At 45.9% G+C, this 22,587-nt stretch overlaps 1 protein-coding gene across 3 annotated transcripts in view; it reads right to left on the bottom strand.

Annotated features, from left to right (window-relative positions):
- The window catches only part of LOC144178499 (protein turtle-like), a 193,336-nt gene that overhangs the window by 5,520 nt on the left and 165,229 nt on the right, over window positions 1-22,587 (bottom strand). For all 3 annotated transcript variants that reach the window (XM_077706406.1, XM_077706408.1, XM_077706405.1), the window contains exons 7-9: window positions 15,030-15,323; window positions 12,639-12,944; window positions 1,044-1,172 (exon numbers count right to left, since the gene is read on the bottom strand). In XM_077706406.1, coding sequence (XP_077562532.1) covers window positions 1,044-1,172; window positions 12,639-12,944; window positions 15,030-15,323 — 729 coding nt within the window. The remainder of the gene's footprint in view (window positions 1-1,043; window positions 1,173-12,638; window positions 12,945-15,029; window positions 15,324-22,587) is intronic.

Here is a 22,587-nt window from a genome sequence, read left to right on the forward strand (position 1 = left end):
TATATAGCGCGGGTGCATAAAACCGCCTAAATTTGAAAACACTCAAGAGTAGAGGGCATTCCATTTATTGGCTGAAAACGTGAAAAGCGTAAACGTGGGTCAGTACCCTGATGAAAATTGTTCTGTGCAACGGAAGGAAAAGAATGCCTTAGGACTGAGAACGTACAAACGGGTATACGTATACCTAAACGGGAACCAAGTTTACCTAAAACGAGAGAAGCAGTCCTTTAACAAAGACAAATTGCAGGGAACGCTGCATCTACAGATCTCGTACGTATCCGACAAAGACAAAAGATTAGTCTCCCCTGCCTGCCATTTGTTATTTGGGGGCACTGGCAATTGCGCTTTTGTGAGGGGAGCCCTGCAGGCCTCCCTCGAATAAAGGCAGGCCCACGTATCGCTAATCGCAAAGCATCTACATTTCCCTTTTGTCCTAATGAACGTTGTTTCCTGCTCCCCGTTTTCTTTGCAGTTAATTCTGAACGTTCCTGGATACCTCGCCTCTACGGGCCGCTGAAGTAAGGAGGGAGCAGTGTGCGTAGGTGGACGCGGCAGAATGAGCATGCGCAGTGCAACGTGAAAAAGACCGCCGTTGTTTTCAAGAAGTGGGTTTGTTTGCTTCTTACGTTTGAAATATAACGTTTATGCCCTTAATAGGCAACGTAATACTTAACGGAAGGCTACTTGCCACGTTGCTGACTCCCGAGCTGTCTCTGGCAAAGTTCCAAAGAAGAATAAGGTCGTCAGTGGCTCTGTCTTCATAGCGGGTAGCCATAGAAGAGAATAGTTGGTATGGCTCGAATGTACCATAAACAGCAGACAGAGAAGTATTGTTAGTAAGTTTAGTAGAAGGTTCGAGCATTGAAGACTGTTTCATTTTCCTCCCCGCGCTTAATTGGCATGAAGTTGGAAAATTTCGGCGTTACCGTCATCACGTGACCGGATGTCCCGGAAAGATACCTTTGGCGTTCGAGAGACTGCCGCGTTAAATTGCCCGCCACAGTGATGGTAAGTGAAAAAGGAATGTCACGTGCGCCACATACCTCTTTTTCTCTTTGGGTAGCTGTACTTGACGTAGACTACGATGACGACGGCGGCGATCAGAAGGGTGGCTATGAGGCCTAGAAGCGCTCCTATTATGGGCCACGCTGTGATCATCCCGCGGCTGCCAGCTGCAAAAGAAAAGGGTGTGAAAAACAATCGTGTTTTTACACGAAAAGGACAAAATACCCTTTATGGGAAGTAAAGTTTAAAGAGTACAAAAAATTTGGAACGTTAGGCCACACGCGCAAGACTTGAAGGGCGAAGCTGTTGTAGGTGAGCATTGCCGGACACCTAGTTAAGTTTTAGTATCATTGTTTATTTCCATAATTGCGGTGCTACTAATCATCGCCATGGGCATTGAAGAGGTCTTCGTCGAAGAGGTGTAGCATTAGTTCTGGAGGTTTTTTTTACATGCGTGGTAGCGCTTGACAACAGCGCTGGAGTTCTTATTTTCTGCTAAAGCCACTGCTAAAGAGAGGGGGTGGGGGGGGGGGGTCGCAACGAGGCACGCGCTCACAAGCGCTCGGAATTTTCTTGATATTTTTTCCTGCAACGGCGAACTTACGGCGACTAACAACAGCTCCGCTGTTAAAATAGTAGTTGGCTCCCTATTCGCTTTTTTTTTCTCTGTTGTTGAAAACAGTAAGCAGTTTCTGCAAATATATGTTGCGGCCTGAAATCTAAGGTTTGACGAAATCTTGTCTGGTCGGATAAAAGTTTCACAGTAAAGCAGGAAGCCATCCAATTCACTGTCCAGGAGGAGGCTGCAGGCCGCGTACCTTTCCTAGACGTGCTCGATAAACGTCGAGGGGATCGCCTCACGTTCAAAGTTTACACAAAAGAAACCCACACAGGTCGGTACTTTCATTTTAATTCCGTTCACCCGGCCTGTCACAAACGTTCTATCGCGGCTTCCATTATCCAATGCCCCAGAAAGTACTGCTCACGGCCGCAAGGTGGAGCTACTGATCTGCGAATTCCGAGAACTCGGCAATTGAGGCTACCCCAAGCACTTCGTGGATTCTGTTCGACGACAGTCATCACGGCCTTCAGAACCCGCTGGTCCTTATTGCCGAGTCCGAGCAGTTATCCCGTATGTGCCGGGTGTGAGCGAATCTTTGGCTCGTGTTCTGTCCTACAATGTTCACGTCGCTCATGTCCCTGCGCGCAAGCTGAGGCACGAGCTGGTGGCTGGCAAAGACAGGATCAACAAAGAGAAGTTCCCGGGGGTAGTATACAAAATTCCCTGCGCACGCTGCGATTATTGCTACATTGGTGAGACCGACAACTTTGAAAGACGATTGCGCGAGCACAAGAAAGACGTCAGAAACAGGAAGATAGCTTCGAACGCGCTAGCGGAACCCGTGAAAGCCACGACACACTGAATAGACTGGGAAGTTTCATAAGTTATCGCCAAGGAGAAGAAATGGTGTTCACGTTGATATGTTAAATCCCTGATTATACAAACGAGCGAAAAAAACCCTGAACCATAATGCAGACAATCTCCCTCCTACGTATGCAAGATGCCTGGGGCGATTTCTTCGGCGCACTCAGAAGCTTCATGCTTCGGACTTAGTCGCTGAGTGAATAAGGCTTCCGTACGGAAGCCGAAACGTCTTTCTTACGCTCCTAATAAACCTTTGGTCGGTGACCACATGTTTTATAACTATGTTGCGATCTGTGTATGAGATAGGTATGTGCTTCGTTTTTTTACTGCTGAATTTTTATACGCAGCTAGACCCGAAGGATCGGGTTTCTGCTGTTGTAAAGTTAAGCTAATATCTGTGGAATTATTGCAGGACAATTTATCTATGTATTTATTTTTTTTGCATCTTAACTTATTTTTAGAATGACATGCAGCTCCGATGAGGCATCAGAGCAGGGATGCTTGAATTTGCTTCACGAAAAGGTCTATCATTCTGCACCCACTATTAGTTCACACAGGGAGACTCCGACACCCTGAGAAAGAATAAAGGCATGAAAATACCCTGCTCTCCCTAAATTGAGCAAATCTACGCCAGTCTCCCACATGCACCCTTCTAGTCGGGAGTGTTTGATCGATTCCTTGTATAAGAGCACATGTTCCTTCCCCCAAAAATTGCTTGATGCAAAGCCGCTTATCTAAAGTCATTTTCACGCAGCACGAACCACAGTTTTGTTACTTCTATTTGTCTGTCCTTCCCTGTAATTTTTAACAACCCGTTCACTTTTCAAAAACCTATTACCTACAACGCTTTCAACCTGAAATTTCAGGTATGTGGCTTGTTGTTACTTTAGCAATGACTCTGCGAAAATACTTTACATATTTGTGGGATTTTTTTTTTTTTGTAGTTAGAGGTCAGAAGTAACCGTCAGCATATTTTCTGCCCCGCAGACTTCAGTGTGTGCGGTGATACAGAACGTGTTATTGCGCTTTTGGCTACAGTTGCTATCCTGGCGTGTTTGGAATGGCCCATGGAAAACAAGCGCACCCAGAAAAGAATAATTCAAGAGCGCTTACTATCGGCTGCATGGTCGTGTCGTCATCCGCTTGTACCGCAATATCTAAAATTGATCCTTTGCACTATTACTACCCGGTCAGATGCCCCCATCAGGCAATAAGGATGCAAGTAAGTCTAAGTCAAGTTTGTCTTTTTTTAATATGCATTGCCTGGTGCAAAAACTCGTGCATTTTTTTTTCTGCCGACTCCTTGATTTTTTGCTGTTCTAGCGTAAAAATTCTCAGCATGTTCACTTAAAAAGTTTTGTAAGCAATGAAAACAGAAAGTTATCGAGCATTAAGACCAAGGGAACGCGAACGATAGAGTTTAACTTTATTACAAAATCCAGAAAAATGCGAATCTAAAATCATGTGGACGCATTATAGAGATACCGAGGACGCAGTGCAGTGAAACCTCCAACTCCACAGTTTCCCTCACGCCAATAAAATTCTTTCTTCATCAGGCGGGACAAAACATTCATTTTTCGTTCGAACATTGGAGAAAGTTCGCATCTATCTAGTGAGAAGTGTCTGTTTAGAGCACATATTTTCTACACAATCAAGTTCTGATTGATGTTGGGCTTAAATGTAAAAGCGGATGTATTTTTCTTAGCAAAGTAAAAGTGAGTGTACGAAATGACACGTCACCCACTTACATTCCTTACCTTGAAACATCTACGATTTCGCACTGTGGCGTTCATCTATTTATATTTCTTGGGTTGGTGTTGTTACTCATTTTTTCCCCCGTCGTTTACTTTTCATTTTGTTTCAGCGTTTCCATTAACGATTTTCTTTTGACTTGTATTTTTATGTTCGGACTCTGCTGGCAGTGTTCTCTTGTTTTTCTTGTCCTTTTTTTTCAACGTTTCTTGTTTTCCTTTGTCCTGCTGTAACCCTAATGTCTGATATTCACCACTCACCAACGTAGTCACCCCCCATCTGGTGTAGCAAGCCTTGTCCCTAGCAGGGCTGACCTCACCAGTTCACATTAAAGAGCATTCTCTCTCTCTCTGATACCGAGTCATTTAAATGGCTCCCACTGGAAATATTTTTTCTAATTCAGATAAGCATGACGCGTGCATCAAAAGCTGTTGATTAAACTGTTTCGCGGTGCCTAGATCTCAGACTACGTAAATCTCGCAACTTCCTTGCCTTTGCCACTTAAATTCTGGGAGGCAATAAAGAGGAGAGTTGCGGGACGAAAGAAAACCCGGGGGCCGAGTTAAGCCTTGATTTACCGCTTCCGTCACGACCGATGATTGATTGCTGGCTTGCAATTTCAGCGCTGCCGCCAAAAAAGATGGGAGCGCGAAAACGAAGATGCGTACGGCTTGTGTTACCACTAAGGCGATACGTCTAAAAGATCGCGCAAAGGCAGACGTGATGACTCGCTGACATAAAGCAAAGAAGAGCAAGTATAGAGACTGTGTTTAATCTCCGAGAAGATGTCTTTCGATGTTCGCCTTTTATTTCTGCCCGGACGAACGGCGATGTCATACGTCCAAATAATCAAGAAACGCCGGAAGCTGCGGCACGTTGAAAAAGCCTTAAGAATCTGGGCCGCGCTGGATCGGGTGCCTGGGCAGAAAATGCGTTGCAATATGAGCTTGCTTAAAATGTGAGGCTCTTGTTCAGATATTAAACAATTCATAGGGACAATTCAGAATAAAAAAGGATGGAAAACTGAAAACAAAATTCAACCCGGTTTTTGGTATGCACAACTCATTATGACTTTTTTTAAATGAGGAAGCAGGGCCGTGGCTGCATTGTAGCTGACGCTTTTCGCCAATGCAATGGGGACAATTTGACGTAACACTCTAAAAGGTAGCGTGCGTTGTTGCCGATGCATTAGATAGTGTTTCGTCTCACAGTCGGCAACATCTTTCATTTGATTCACAGTGTTTCCCGCAAAACTACGCCTGTTGAAGGTTACTAAAAATGGTGATAAGTTCAGGGCGAGGAAGGATGGAGGTAATGAGGCCAGTAGGAAAACTGATTGAGTGCACTACAAGGACAGAAACTAAACAGGGTGATTAGAAAAAAAAAAGTTTTGCATCAGTGATCCTTAGTTTTGGTTGGAAGTAAAGCTCTTGTGGGTCTGCAATAACGATGTTCATTTATTTCGTGACTAGAAGATGCCACGCACGTTGTGTTTTTTCGCCTCTTATAAGCTATTCAACAAACCCAACTGAAACATACACTTGTATTAGAACACCGTTAAGCGCAGCAAATAAGACGAAGGACGTAGAAGACAAGGACCGGCGCTCATAATGAGCTAGTAGCCATACCTCCACTTGTAATCTCACGGGACATTGGCGCCTATCCCTCAGGACATAATTAATAAATGTTTCATTTCTTTCAGACTGATAATAAGGGGACCTGCGACTGTTTTTGAAAGCGACACTCTCTTTGACGTTCAAGCTCAAGAACCGATATAAATATGCATTAATCCACTCTCTCACTCACTCACTCGCTCACTCACCCATTCACCTATCCATCCACCCACCTACTCACTCACTCACTCACTCACTCACTCACTCACTCACTCACTCACTCACTCACTCACTCACTCACTCACTCACTCACTCACTCACTCACTCACTCACCTATTTACCCACCCACCCACCCACTCATTTGCTCGTTCGCTCACTAACCCACTCACCCACCCACCCACCCACTTACCCACCCACCCACCCACCCACTCACTCACTCACTCACTTACTCACTCACTCACTCACTCAATCACTTACTCACCGACTAGCTCGCTCACTCACTCACTCACTCACTCACTCACTCACTCACTCACTCACTCACTCACTCACTCACTCACTCACTCACTCACTCACTCACTCACTCACTCACTCACTCACTCACTCACTCAAATACTCACCTACTCACCCACTCACCCACCCATTCGCTTGCTCGTTCGCTCACTAACCCACTCACCCATCCACCCACCCATCCACTTAACCACCCACCCACTCATTCACCAACTCCCTTTACTTACTCACCCACGCATCATGCGCGAAAAACGACAGAGTGAGCATGTATTCAACCGAACGGCATAAAAAAACGAGTCTTCGGGGTTGATCAAAAAAACTCCCAGCAGCCATTGCTGTTAACCAGCAAAAACAGTGAGGGAAAAGCAGGTAAGTATAGCCGGCACCGCCGTGACGAGCGGCCTTTTCTGCATCGCCAGCAGCGCAACGCAAGCGTTCGCCGGCCGTGGCGGAGGCGGTGGCGGCGGCGGCAGCGGCGGCAGCAGCAGCATGCGTTCGACATCTTGACTGCATTACAAATCAGTCATTAGGCGGGAATTGTCGAGCGCGAGCGGGCGTGCCTTGCGGACGCCGCTACTGGCGCGAATGACGCCCAAAACAGCGAGGGCGGATCGGAAGATGGGCTTCGCCTGCTCGCGCACGTCGGCAGGCGCTGCCGGAAAGTCGGCTATAAGGGACATCTGCTACAGCTGTCTCGCTCGCGCCAAGGCCACAGCAGGCCGCGGCGCACGGCGTGGAACCGAGAGGCGAAATTATACTGCTACCGTGCGATGGAAATGAGCTTCGCTGCCGCCGGCACGAACGTGCATTTTTATCGTCCTCCTCTCCATCCTACGCGTCTTCTCGGGAGGACAGAGAGGGGCCGACGAGGGTGTATTTCTCCGGCGCCGCTGAAAATCGCTGCTATGGCGGGGGAGGCCGCAATGGGGTCTCGCCGCTGGCTCGCCGGCAATAGGGCCTGCCTCACAGGGCCATCATTGTCGCGCACAGGCGTCGAAGCAGTTTCTATGCCTGCGCATAATGTGGCCACGCTTTATGCGCGGCGCCTCCGCGCCTTTCCCGCCCTCGTTCCGCTCTCACCTCAAAGTCTTCTCCGATCATGTGTTCCCGGAGCGCTGCCTCTGGCAACAGGGAGGCGCTGCTGCCGGCCGGCTCTATGAACTTGAGCCGTTATATTCGTGCCCCTTTTCTTTGCCCCGTGGGCGTAAAAGGCGCGCCAGGGAAAAAGGAGAAACCCTGGCATATATTTCTTTTTTGTCTTCTCCTTTTTTTGGGAATTCTTGCTGCTATGCCTCGTGGGAAGCGCTAGAAAAATCCACTCACGTTTTCTCTTTTAGGCGCGGCTTTTCAATATAAGAAAAATAAGCTGGAGCTATAGCAACGATCGAGCTGGAATGAATAAGTTGACGTGAAAGAGAAAAGGACATCTCGCTGAAAGCTTTTCCTCCCACGGTTTTTCTCCTCGTCATTTGCGGGGTTATTCGCAGACACTACGTTTGCACCAGAAAGAAAGGGGGCGGGGGCTTTCAGGTAGATGCTTTTGCTTCCAAACTTCGGTATCAGACAACAGCGAGAAAATATTTAGGAGTTGTTAGAGAAAAGCTCTTCACGAAAAGAGTGTAAGAAAAAGAAACGGAGAAGATAGGCAGTCTTGTCAATCTCGCTTACTGAACTGAGATCGAGAACTCGTACGCGAGAACTACACCTTTAAGACAGCTGGAAGTTTAAGTTTTTCTTTTTGTAGTTTTTAAACTTACTTTGTAAAACTTGAGTGCAAAGCTTAGAGATAGATCGTGGGTGGTACTCGCAGACAAGCCACTTTGCGTTTGAAGACAGTTTGGCATTAAGCCTCCAAAAAGGCAAGAAGGTTGAAATGCGTTTCGACTGGCTTCGATGTTTTATCCTAAGCCAGTATGAATATCGAGTTGATTCTTGCTTAAAGTACTTTTAAGCAAGAGTACCGTATTTTTACGATTCTTAGCACCCCAAGATTTTAAGCAACTTCCTCCACTTTCAGAAAAAACATATTTGGAAAAAAGTTTGCAGGCAAATCTTATCACATTTTTTAAGCAACCATCGCAAGGTGGCTTTAGGACACGTATTGGCGGGTCGAAGTTAATGTTATGACCTGGTCATTTATGCAGTGTTCAATTACAAACCACTTCCGACGGAACAGGAGACGACCTGCTTGGGGATACAGAAAGCGGCGGTTTAAACGGTGCAACGGACTCGAGTGGTAATGAAGACCCGCCGCGGTGGCTCAGTGGCTAAGGCGTTGCGCTGCTGAGCACGAGGTCGCGGGTTCGTTTCCCGGCCGCGGCGGCCGCTTTTCTGATGGAGGCGAAAAGCAAAAACGCCCGTGTGTACGAGATTTCGGCGCACGATAAAGATCCCCAGGTGGTCAAAATTAATCCGGAGCCCTCCACTACGGCGCGCCTCATCGCCTGCGTTGCGTCGGCGCGTTAAACCCTACAATCAATCAATCAGTGGTAATGAAGGTGACTGAGTATCAGACGTAAGCAGTGGGTTCGCTGCCTGTACAATTTTTTATTTCGAATGTTTGCCAAATGAAACATTAATCCTTTGGCCCTTCTGGTCGAGATACCTTAGCAAAAAAATTAAAGACGTTCTATACTCAATGTGAAAGCTGTCCGAAGTGCAGAGCAGTGATTCGCCATAATGGGCTGTAGCGCCTTTATCCACTCACTGCTACCACCCAATGCAATTCAAATTTCCCGCCTTCGCAGTGCTTGCGCGCCCTCTGCCTGAAACTGCCCCAGCGCGGGAGTTCTGCTCTTTTTGGGCTTGCTTTTCCTCCCCCCCGTGTCGGCGTTACAGTGCCACTTTTTTTTCGCTTACTACCGGAAGAACCAACCCGACAAGCGTTCCGAACTTGAACGTTCCTGGGTTGATTTATGTTTTACTAATCTAAGCACCCCCCCCCCCCCCCCCCTGGATTTCGGGCATCGCGATCTTGGAAAAAAAGGGTGCTTATAATCGAGTAAAAACCGTAAGTCAGGAATTTCGACCTACATAACTTCTGAATAGCGGCACGTGGTTTTGAGGAAGAATTGTGCCTTTTCACTGGCTCATCAAGAAATATTAGACCTGCTGACGCAAAAAAAAAGCAGCAAAAATGAAGGCTTCAAAGTTACAACCTTAGGGGGTTGAAGCGTCCTACTGGTTCCTTCATACGTTACGCCCATCAAGCTACAAATAGGATCATTCTAGTAAATTTTATCAAGCCAGCTTCTCGAAGCGCTTGGGTTGATATCTGGATTATTTACGTTCACCGTAATTTATACTTGCTAATTTGGTTCTGTTTAGCTAATTATTTCGACAACACAGTTAATTCTGATAGCGCGACGTTTATATCCTTTTTCTTTTTTTAAACCTAGTACTGATGATAACGACCACTGTAAGCGCAATAATTCTGATAATTTTTTACCTTGTTTAGAGAAAACACGGTGGCGCAGTTATATTTCAGTCATAAGAGACACTTCTATGACTCTTCACTCAGGAGACCATTTTCCGTAACGTTGCCTCTCTCGATTACAGAGCATAAAGAGCAGCAGGGGAAAAGAACGCATTTGTCTTCATACTTTATTTACTTAGGACACGTTCTGATGCTGGCTTTATATTAAAATTACCGAATTACACACTTCCTCTAGAAAGCAGGCAGATTTCTAGGAAATGCTCCAGAACCAGAAGAACCAGAACCAGAAGAACCTGCCCCTGTACGCACGTCACCTTCGCAAATAGCACAATGCTGAACGACTCAAGCAAGTGGTAAAACGGAAGACAACATCGCGCCCATGAATCAACTCACAGAACTCTTTCGTAGGAAGCAACCACCGAGAATTTCCCTGCTGAAAACCGAACTGCTTCTTTATGCGTGCGCACGTGTGTGAGCGTGTGTGCGTGTGTGCATGTGTATGTATTCGCAAAAATAGAGTTAAGAAACGAGAGAGAGAAAAAAAAAAACGAGCTACCACAAAGGAAGGTGCGAGAAAATTTTACCAAGCGCAGACGCGGCGGGCAAAGAACACAGCAGCAGCGTAGTATCAACACGGCGATTCCCGAAGCTTCCCTCGACCTCTGGCGAATAAACAGGAGAAAGAAAAACGCGGCGAGAATGCGATCCTCGAGGTGAGCCCGTGAAAGATCAGGTAAACCGATCCCGGAGAGTAGCACAGGATCGTCAGACTTCGCGAAGAGTAATGCGGGTCCAGAGCAAAGAGGGGTATTCTGAGCACACAACAGGAGGTTGCGGGAGCCGATGCCAGAGAGCGGTGCAAAAACAATTACCCTGATATTTTCCTCTTCTTTACTGGAGCCAAACTGATCAAACTTTAACTCCTTCTGACGAAAGGGGGCGCCTAGACACCCGGTAGCTCGCGAGCGAACGCTTGCTTCAAAGAATGAAAAGACTTTACGGGCGCTTTTTCTGCAAACGGGGAAGACATACAACTCTGCGCATTAAGCCGCACAAAGGCGCGAAACGAAATGACAGTGGATTCGAAAAACTGCACGTGTGTTTACATAAGTGGTATCATACACAAACAGAACGTAGAATGAGGCGGCCCTACCCGTGTTTCCGGGGCTTAGAGGTGGAAAAAGAGAGGATAAGCAGTGAATTCAACATCTCTTGATATGTAACCCACCGGACTGGAAATCGCGGGTTCCCTTTACCGTTGTCTGCATTTTCTTGGGCGCACCCGGAACATTGATCCCCTCTCCTGGCTTGTTTGGAGATCATAAAAGCAATTAGGTAAAGTGAAGTTGGAGTTCTTAGTGTTTGTACTAGACTACATTGGCGTACGTCGTGCACAGGTAGTGCGTCCCAGTGTGATGCCAGTGAGATTCGGTGAAGTCTCGGCAGAGGCTGTCTTCTCCGAGGAGCTTTCCAGAGGACAAGTGCAGAAATGAAAGGCAGCTGTCCAAAACGCCAAGAAAATTATGGCGGAATAGTTTGACTGTTTTTAATAATATTAAAATAGTGAAGTTGACTTTTTCTATGATAGGACAAGAAGTGCAGAAAAAAATGCGTACAGAGAGGGGACCGAACGCACGCCATCGGAATAAATATTCGATGCCTTAGCGATTCTGCTGTCTGTGAGACTGTGCTTGTACTACGTCAGACTAAACACAAACACCTCAGAAAGTGGCAGAAAACACATTTCTTTAGGCTTAAATTTTTATTTTTACTTGTTTTATTATCTCCGCAATGTTTTCGGGTAGAACATTACTTTTTCATCGACGTGGCTTGTTCTTTAGGTCTGTGTGCTTCGCAACTGAGTGTGGTGCCTGCTGCGGGTGGTGGGGCCTCAGGAGCGCATCGACCGTTCTTACACCGTGCGACTATTTCTCACTCGCTCGGCTTTCCGGATTATAAAGTAATTCTGTAATCGTATATCCAAGCATGTGCGCGTCCCGCTACTGTAGCCGGAATTTGATCTACACCGCTACGCATGGGAACTAATGCGTGCAAGTTTCCCGGGAGGCGCACTAGCCCCAATCACGTCGTGGAGGGCATCCAAGAAGAACAACGTTGAAAGAAGGCTCCCGTATAACAACTGATCGTTAATTTTTTCTTCGTAGTGCTCTATCCTCTCTCCCAAACTCGAACTGTCTTCTCTGAGCATCAAGAAAAGGTATGGATGCCAGTCTTTGCATAAACAAGCCTTGTAGCAACCACTTTCGTTCTTGGACGTCTTCCGTAAAAGCTGCACGTTAACTCATGTATACATAAGGTGCTCCAAACGGAACAAACGCATGAAAGTATAGGTGGTATTCGTTGAAAAGTTTAGCTGTCAATTTCTTTGTTTGGCAACACTGGAAACGGCCACAGACATGGACGATGCGCCACGGACATGGCGCGGCTTGGGCCACTGCGCCCGCACGCCGAAAAAAAAAAAAAAAAAAAAAACAAACACCGGCGTGCGTCGTCTGCTCCTTTCAAGACGATTCTCAACGGTGGTGTCAACAGAGATGTTATTAATCGCACTCACATTGGCCTGGAGGCAATACTTTGCGTTCGGTGACGTAGAGTTTGTTAACGTGTAACACAGTCATGTGCTTAGCTCGGACAAGTACCGGCATCCCGCGGAGCCCGACGTAACGAGTGCCGGCGCACTCGCATGATTGCCTGCATGCGCGCCTCGCCATTGCATACAAGCAATAGTTTGCAGACCGCGGAAAGAACTTATACTAGTGCGCGCGCTTTGCGCTATGGTCCGAACGATCGCGTTGCGTCAACGCAGAAAAGAGAACAATGAGGTGGAGAAAGCACATGACAAAGAGGCTACCAAGTTTTGTGACGTCATCGCACCCACCGGTGAGCTTCTCGGCTGGCCGTAGCGTGCTGACGACGAAGTGCACTGGTGACCGGTGGCCCTTGGGATTGGCCGAGTAGAGAAACACTCGGAAGGTGGCGCCCCCTGCGAGGCCCGCGAAGCTGAACGCGGGTCCAGACGCCGAGGAGGCGTTCGCTACGAGCCGGTCCGTGTCGGCCTCGCGCAGCTCGGCCACGAACGTCACCGGGGCCACGCCTCCGTCCCAGAAGCCCTCGGAACACTCGAAGGACACGGAGTCCTCGGTGCCGTTCACCTGGCTGCAGTTGTTCACCGGCTCGGGAGGTCCTGCGGGACGGCTCCTTTTAACTCGTGGCTGTCTATGGCGCTTGGAGAGAGTTTAAGAAGGGCGAAGAAATTTTGTTTGTCAATTTTTTGAGTAAAAAAAAAAACCTTAGGCTTACACTCTTACTCGGAAGAAAGATAAGCAAGAAACCATCGCGTTATTTGAGGTGCTTGAGTATTTCAAGCCTCTTTACTTAGTATACCTCTTACCAAATAGATTTGGAAATGCAAGATTTAAACAGCAGCCAGACTCAGCCCTATTTTGTAAGTAAGTTAACAAGCCCACTTCGTAGACATGCCAACGGAGGCGGCCTCAAAATGTTGCGAAGTATGAGAAACAGTGGAAGAAATTAAAAATGTCAGAGAAGGTGAATATTCTTTTGCGTGAAGCGCTAAGCAACAAAGAAAAAAGAAAACTCTAAACTCTAAACTTTAAATGTCATCTCCCCCCTTCCCTTTTCTATCACCATCCGCCACTGGTTGCCTTATCGTAAGGGAAGACCTTTCCCATCGACTTGCAACCGCTCTCATTCTACCTCAAAGGTCACGCTCGAAAATAGCTGTCTAGAGATGGATACTGTCGCAATACCAGAATAAATAATATATCAAAAATACCCAATAAATGGGTGCTACTCTGACATTTCTGGCGGAGTCGACATTAGAGACCCCGCTCACGGAATTCTTAGCTCAAGCGCTTAAAAAATATTTCAAGATACTTTTTTTGTCTGTGGGTTTACCCTCGACTGAAAACCCAAGCGCATTATACTGATTGCAAAGCAAACCGAATGATCAGGGCTGTACCGGTAAGCTTTGTAGCTCGGACGATTTGCGTCAGAGAAGCATTTAAGGGTACTTCGAGAAAGAAAAAAGAGCAAGTAAATTAAAAGACATCAAAGCGGATCGTCCAGCTTCACTTAGGGACCGAGGCTAGAGGGTTATCCGCACACTGCCTCGTTGGAGTGTAGAAATATCCTTCAAATGCGTCATTTCGGCAAACTGCGGTCAGTACCATTTTGCGTAAATGGATTTAAAGAACGCAGGGACAGGTCTCTAAGCGAAAACAAAAGCATGAGACCATGATCCACTTACCTTCGGGTCACACAGGTCATACATAACAAAAGGTTCGAAAAGAATGGAGGTCTGGTTAATTTCTGTCGTTGCACAAAAAAGATTGTGAATGGGGTAAAGACGTCTATCTTGCTACGCCAGATGAGAGTGGTGACGAAGATGACAAGTATGGTATTGATGACGATGTGCACGCACTCAGTTTTTTAAATGGTGTGGTCGAGACCTGTGTTTTGTGGGCATGAATCACATTTGGGACACGACCGTGGGCCTAATGCGTCGCTCAGTTGTAGACTCACCTAAAGCAGCCTACCCGAAGACGCAGCGAGAGCCACTCTGTGGACTAAGAATCACGCGCACTCACAGGTAAAGTGCTTCCGGTCACTGCGCATATCGTAAAGTGGGAAGATAGTGACGTCGTCTGATTTAGTTTGAAGCGGAAGAGTGGCGTATAGGCTAGATTCAGCCGCATACAATAAACGGGTACGCAGTCCTTTTTATGCTATTGGGCAGCAGCTATACTCGGCAGAGATGCAGAAAAACAGAAAAATTCTGTGCATAAACAGGTATGGGAATTGGACTAGGAAATTGGGCCAGGAGGTTTGGCAGGCAAGTATCTTTAGTAGCCTTTATATATATATATATATATATATATATATATATATATATATATATATATATATATATATATATATATATATATATATATATATATATATATATATATATATATATATATATATATATATATATATATATATATATAGCCTGGAAGAGCTTCAGCGGCCGCAAAATGACCTCCGAAAACAACATTGACAGAGATAAATCTAGTCGTCGGCGTGGTCGCCAAGTAAGCTAGCGCAGGTGCGCGAAGCTTCGGCACTCCATCCTGCGATGCGAACGCCGGTTAGGAGCCGATGTTCCGGTGACCGAGCACGGCCGCCATCCAATTCGGCTCGGGTTGGCGCTGCAGGAGCTCATTAGCATATAGCGTGACCGGGTCTCCGGGTGGCGGCCACTCACCGGCAGGGACGACGGTGAAATTGCAAGGCCGCTGCTGCTTGCCGATCTCGTTAGCGCCCCAGCAGAGCAGGAAGCCGAAGTCGTCTTCGCCCAGCGGAGAGTAGACGGCCGTGCTGCGCGTCAGAGCGTGGCTGTAGCTGGCCAGGTCGAGACGCTTGCCGCTCGAGGAGCTGTTGAAGCGCCAGTAGAAGGTCACGTCGGCCGGGTCCGCCTCGAGCTCGCAGCGCACCGACACGGACTCGTGGCGCGACACGCCGTACACGTGCTTCTGGTCAGGCTTGCACACGGGAGCGTCTGCGGTTTGCCAAATTTACTCGTCAGAGTCGTGCACTACGTAGCGGCACGTCGTAATACAAACCATGCATTACAAGACACGCACTCGAACATTCAACGGAAGCACTCTAACGCGCCACTGGGAGATAATTTTTGCTTCTCTAAGCAACAAATATACTAACATTGAAAGAAGGCGCAACACCGCGGCCTTCCTTGAACGGTACTACACGTGCTAAATTGACACGAAACGGCATATGAAGCCCTTTTTTTGTTTATAAACATAGAGACTATATACTGAACTGTTGTTTTCCTGAAAAAAAAAGTAAATCAAAGACAAAGGTAGATACGTCTCTCGTAACTTCATAAAGAGGGCGAAAAGCATTTGCGAACCACTACATTTTCTGCCTCGAGATTGATTTATTAGTGCCCAATCGATCTTGATTTTACCCTGCGTTTGTGTGCCCGTGCGTGCGGAGAAACATTGTACACTGATATGAAAATGAAATTCTTTTTTTCGATCTACTGATTCAGTGTTTGTAACCACTCGGGCACGACCCTTTGCAGTTTCATAGGTGTGACAGGGATGCTTTGTATGCCAGCTTTAGATCGCTTTATAATGCTCAGGAGACATAAATAAAATATGTTATAGCTTGCAGATTTTAGCTCAATGCACAGCAGCAGAGCAAGAAAAGAAAAGTCGTTGCTTCCTCCATTCATACGAGTAAAAAACGTTTCGCGATGCCCTGACGCGGTGTCGGCCAAATTGCAATTACTGGGCTAAATTGTCTAGTACTGGGCTCAATCAGTTTACTACTTCACCGCTACTGGTTTACTAGTTACCATCAGTTTACCATCACTTTACTATTTCACCAACTGAGCATTACTGGGCTTGAGTAAGGCAATACCTGAATGAAAAAAAAACTACGACATAAAGCACTTGAACACCAGTACGTTAAATTGGGGTAGCCGCAGAATTCCCAATTACCAACACATCTCACACATTAAACTCTATAACTAAGTAGGAAATAAAATACGAGTAGACGCCACACTCTATAAAATCGGGAAAAAGCTTACTATCGCATTAACGCTGATCAGGCTGACGTTCGTGGGCAATAAAGTCACATTTTCTGCATATATCTCTCCCTCCCTCTCTTTATTTCTCTCTCGCTCTCTATGCTGTCTGTCTGTCTGTCTCTCTGTCTCTCTCTCTGTCTGTCTCTGTCTCTGTCTCTGTCTCTCTCTCTCTCTCTCTCTCTCTCTCTCTCTCTCTCTCTCTCTCTCTCTCTCTCTCTCTCTCTCTCTCTCTCTCTCTCTCTCTCTCTCTCTCTCTCTCTCTCTCTCTCTCTCTCTCTCTCTCTCGCTCGCTCGCTCTGAGTATTGAAACACTACATGCATTCAGACGTAAATGACACCGTCAGAACAATTTGCTACTACCATAAGCTACGGCGATTCATAAAATATCTACGCGCCGCTGCACACAGGAGTATTTCCAAAGTTATAGATCGCGGTTTGTATGAGCCGCTAATCTGCCACGTCGTCCCGTCTAACCGCTGCTATAAAGCAATCGCGAATAGATGAGTTATTGAATAACCAAACTTCATCCGTCATCTTCAGGGAATTCGAATCTAACAGCCGTCATGTTTAATCGGACGTTACTATTATGTGTTCGGGCTGTTACGATTCTTAACGTATATGAATCGTATTGCGTGGAATGTCGGATAACCTACGGGCAACTTGCCTAACAACTGAGCTATTTATAGATATGCAATCGACCATAACGTCATTATTATGTAGACGTCAACCTTTCATACTTCTGCGCATGGTCTCGTCTTTGTCGTTGCAGCGAAATCGGCGTGTCATATTGTCACATAGATGCGTGTGATGAATCTTTTACTCGAATGAATAGCGTAGAATGAAACCATCTCCCTCCCACCATCGCTGCTATGACTGATACCACTCACAATAAAGCAGGCATGCATAACGTTGTTTGCCGGACCCATTTTTTGTAATTTGTGCTTTTTTACGTTTGAATAATTTTGCAAAAACAGCTGAAAAATAAATTATTCTATGGGCGTTCAGCTGAGCTTAACTCAAATGTCTGGTACATATTGTTTTCGTATGGCCACATGACGCTTGCTTCCCTCTTGAATTTTCTTTAAAACCTTCGTAAATTAGAAAGTCTACTTCGCCAAAAATCCTTTCTGCACACGAACAGAAAAAATACACACAATTTTATTGGTACAAAATCTCACTTTAGATTAAGTGAGTTAGCTGGTACCGGCCAACTATCATTTTAATTCGTGTACCTCTAAGGGTTTAGGTTCGGCTTTTTTGCGAGACAAGGTTGTCTTACAGGCAAAGCACGCTTTACAAAACCAAAAGTCTTGCATGTTTCATGAGTAAAAACAATCCGTGTTGTCCACGTCGAGCGGCTGAATAAATTCACGTGGTATGAGCCGTCATATAATTTTTAAAATTTCCGAAGGACCTAAGTCTGCTCCCGTGCTTTAAAAGCAAAAATACTATCACTACGCTGGCGATACCTATCAAATACTTATTTTTTGTTACATCACATGTTTGTTATGCTGGTTCCACGTAGCTACCATAATACCGGTTCTCGGTTCTTCGCTCGCTCCTCAGTACGTAGTTTTCAATCCTCTGCGGCCTGGCAAGCAATGAAGACAACTAAATAAAATAGGGGAGAGGGAAACAAACACGATGAAGAGCTGCGTAACGCGTTTTTGTAGTGCTCTCATTGACTTCCTGTATATTTTGTTTTTTCCATTGTATTCTGTTTCTCCGTTGTTATCAATGACATTTATATGTTGCTGTAATGCCGGATTAACTATTATTTTTAGCGTCACACATTATTGAATGCTTTGCTGATCTCCTGGTGCACACAAAAATCTAGTCACTATAATATGGTCTCTGTTATTTGTTATCGTTTTCTTTTTGTTTTACAAAAGTGTCGTTCTGCTTCTGTACGCGAAAAACATGTCCTTGCTTTGTTGCCAATATATGAACATGCCCTCCGGTTACTCTCCACTGTGTGCCATATAGGGGCACGGACCTTTGTCAAGCCTTTGAGTGGCTTTTTGTCCGTACCTCGAAACATACTTGATGTTGAAATAAACTGAATTGAATTGAATCGAATGTAGATGCTTTATTGAGAAAGCATTAGTTTACTATGTTGCTCGAAAACCTGGCATTTATGGCCCACAAAATGGTCTAGGGATGGTACACAAAATGAAGGACTGGTAGAAAATCAAGTAAAGCCTAGCTTGGAAGCGTCTATACAGTTAACTGTTTCGGTTGGACAATAATTTGGGTGAACGTGGATCTTGGCGGGATTCCAGCCAGGGTACTCCGGAATACAAGACAAGCATGGAACCCCTGGACCGTTAGGGCCCGACCATTCGAGCTGACTAAGGGGGATATAGCGATTGGGTTGCGGCCATCGACTTACAATCCTGTGTTAGAGACATGTATTGTGGCGTACAGGAGTAGTTTCACCATGTAATTACAGAAGTAGCCGTTAGGCGGTCAGCAAACTACGTTCCGACTAATAGCTCTAACAAGGGCGATTGGTCAGTCATCTCCGCCGTAGTAACGAAGAGAAAGGCTCAAAGGGAAATAATGATGGCGCTAATGAGAGGACAGTCGTGACACTGGGCACATTCCATCCAGTCTGCATGAAGAAAGTGACGTTACTGTAGGCCCTACCTCATGGCTGTACACAAAACGAGCGCTTAACTTCCTCGCAACGCTTCTTCTTCGAATTTCAGCGGTTTGGTGCATACGGCGATGGATTGTCAACCGTCTACATCATCAGCAGCTGTGCAACGTGGGCGCTCAAGGCTCCCTGCCATGAACACGAGCAGAAGTGGTAGAACGCGGGAAGAGAGCCAAACAAGCGCATGGCCAAACAAGCCAAACAAACAAACCGCACTGAGGACCGTCCCAGTGTCGTCTGGCCTCGCTGACTTACGGTTACCCCTCGTTGACCTCTCTTTTTTTTACTTATTTTTGACATTTCTTCTACTTTTTTTCCCCAGTCCCGAAGACGGAAAATACGCTCCTGCACGACATGACTGAGTGTCTCTGACCGGTGACTAAATATATTTTACCATATCACTATTGCACACAGGCTCGACCTTCGGCGTCTTCGAGTGGTTAAGCAGTCTTGGGCGCTCACTCTAACTGGTGAGGTCCTACTTTAAGTTTGTTTTAGCTTTTTTATGGATACATGGCCTTTTAACGTTAAACTGCTTCTGCATATCAATTCAACGCATTTATTTCACAAATAGCGGTGGATTAGAAGCTTTTCAAGTTATTTTTTTAGCAATATGAAGCGTATTAGGACCTTTAATTGACGTATTCTGTGGTGAGTTGAAGCTATTATTGATTAACAATGATGACTGGATTTGCTCGAGTTACAATATTTTTTGATTAGCTGCTTTATGTAGCTTAGGCAGATTTACCCCTCTGATGGCATGTGGTATTTTAACGTGCACGACGGCCGCGGGTAGCTATGAATGTCCTCCGGTGTTAAAGCTATTATTCACTAAAATTATTCAATCACTTCAGGTAATTGCTTCATTATTTGTTTGCTTATATGCTTTATCTAGTTGAATATTTCCCTCTGCAAGCATGTGGTACTGTACGCATTCATTATGGCACAGAGGCGTTAACCAGACCGGCCAGTGCATCATGATGTTCCACTAAAGGTCATACATCCCTGATGCACAAATACAGGAGCTCACAGCTAGGCTGTAAGCCTGAACCTGGGGAGGCCAAGCAAGTCTTGTGTTTTGCTTCCTCCTTTAGCGCCTTCTTCCGAGTTGCGCCATTCATCGTCATAATTATCATCGTCGTCGTGGTCGTCGTTGCCGCCCGGAACAAAAACTGCCAAAAACTGCAAATAAATTTCGGGGAGTTCTATTTATAAGCCTCAGGAACAAATAGATCATTTTGATGGACGAACGGCGCCGCAGCAATGCATTCGCAGGTAAATTCGCAACATGCAGACCGGGCACAGGGAGGTCCGGGAGGTGTTCATGAGAAAAAAAAATCCCGGGCCATCTCCACTAACGTGGAACCTAGGGACGGGTGAAGCATGTAGTGCAATAACTATATTCTTGGCGCCTTGGCGTTTTTGCCCACGGAGGTGAAACCGTTGGGGGTAGACGTATGCAGCTTTGCTGTAAAAGTCTCGCATCTTTGAAGCACGAAGCACTCTACTGCTAGGCGTCGGAAAACGAGTGTCCCGGTGTTTTAGTATTGTGACTACTTAAGATGATGACGACGACAACAGACGCTGACAGCCCGAACCCCTAAAAGGTTTCGCCGCTAAAATAATTCGTTTCAGTTTTGCTACATCTACATTATTGTTGCATTGCCTACCGCGCCCCCAGCTGGTTTTACCTTTTCTCTGCAATGATGAGTGTAAACGAGATCAGTTACTTGCTATTGCTTTGCTTGCCTCACAATCCTGCGGGGTGAGGGGTCTGCTTGGAGTAATTAAATGTTCGAAGTATGCGTTCAATCAAATAAATAAACTCAATAAATGAAAATGGGTGCCGGTAGTTCTTTTGATCTGTCTGTTTCCTCTTCCGTAATTTTCTGCGCTTCTGGAAACAACTCAAGAAAATTGTTTTTTTTTTTACAGCAGAAACAACGAGATTGACAATGAATAAAACCCTAGGGCAGTAACCACGACAACAACAACGATGAATAGAAAGAGAACTAGGCCTGTGACGGCTAGCAGGGAGAACACAAATAATTCAGGGTGGAAACATGAAGCCCACGAGGCATATCAGCACGTGTAATGCGCCGTGTTAGAGCTCGATACCGAACAAGGCTTATCCAGTTTACTGTTCGCTCGTTCCAAAAGCGCGGATTCTCCGAGAGCAAAGTGGCAAGCGAAGGCAGTTAGTAGTGACAACGACGTCGATTGCATTTTTATCGTACCTCTTTATAGCGCTGACAACGTACCGTGTTTCCTTCGAAATTCGGGGTCTCAGGTTTGCCCCCCGGCCGGTTCTCGTTTTACTGCCACTAAAACCAGCTGCCCTACCCATCGACGGTTGAGTTTGTTGCCCTCTGCTGGCCGAACAAGACGCGTGCTCACAGCACTCGCGTTTCGTCTGCGCGCTGTCGGCGCCCTTAGTCACATTTAACCGCCGCATTTGGAAAGGAAGTTACGAAGTTCGTCGTTACTAATGAGCACCTTTTATATCTGACGTGGTTTATGACTGAAAGTAATGGCTCTACCGGACGAAAGAGAAAAAACATTTTTTTTGCTTCACGAACGTACGCTTCTGAGTTTGTAGTATGGCGACGGACTCTTTGGAGCCCCCTATTGCTTAAAGAAGTGTTTTCGTGAAGCTTTTGATAGATTGGGTAGCTTAGAGAGTGGGTGGATGCCATTAGGTTTTTGCCGTGTCTCAATCTATGCTGATGAAAAGACTGCTGGAGGAATAAAGTCCAGTGCGTAGTTTCTTTGTTGGTAGTTCTTTATGCAAGAGTATCTAACGCAGACGTAGGGCTTTTGTAACGCTGCGCAAGGTTAGGAAAGTGGATAGCAATTGATGTGGCATGAGTTTCCTTTACGGGTAACGTGACCTCAAAGCCTGCATGTAGAACATAAACACTTCAGCGGTAAACCAACAAATGGAGGAAACTTAAAATGGGGTTGAAATTTTCCATTTGGGAAGTCTCATTTAGTTTGTAGAATTGATAGTTGAATCTCCTTAGTCGCGGTTCCAGTCGGCTGCTTTTTTTATTCTGCGTTGCAACGCTGCAGCCTAATGTGAGGCAATAAAATAAGCAGTAAGCATTTTCTATGCACGCAATGTGCGAATCCACTAGCAGCAGGGAATGTGGGTCACATGGCACGGGCCACGTCAACAGCTCCACTTATATGGGTAGCAACCGAGATAATTATCGCTCACTGTCAGAGCCGCAAGCACCGTACAGTGTCTTTTTTGTTGGTTTTGGTGTGTCTGGTGCCGCTCGCGACAGTGCGAGGCAAGATTTATTTGCTTTTATTTCTGCTTTTACCCCGTCTCTCTTTTCAAACAGCGCTTTTCATTATTTTTGTTAAAACCCATTTGACTTGGGCTGTTGATCAATAGGGCACTGTAATTTTCGTTTGCGTTTTCGTGTTTTCCTAAAATATTCCCAGGGAAACCTGTACTCTAAGCAGTTTTGACAGGCATTAACTGTGCCACAAGGTGTAGTAACTTGGAAATACGTTGCCTATATGTACTTCGTTTTCAGGCTT

The sequence above is a fragment of the Haemaphysalis longicornis genome, unplaced genomic scaffold, assembly GCF_048455015.1.
Source record: "Haemaphysalis longicornis isolate Haplotype H1 unplaced genomic scaffold, Haemaphysalis longicornis Haplotype H1 scaffold_4, whole genome shotgun sequence".
Taxonomy (NCBI): Eukaryota; Metazoa; Arthropoda; class Arachnida; order Ixodida; family Ixodidae; genus Haemaphysalis; species Haemaphysalis longicornis.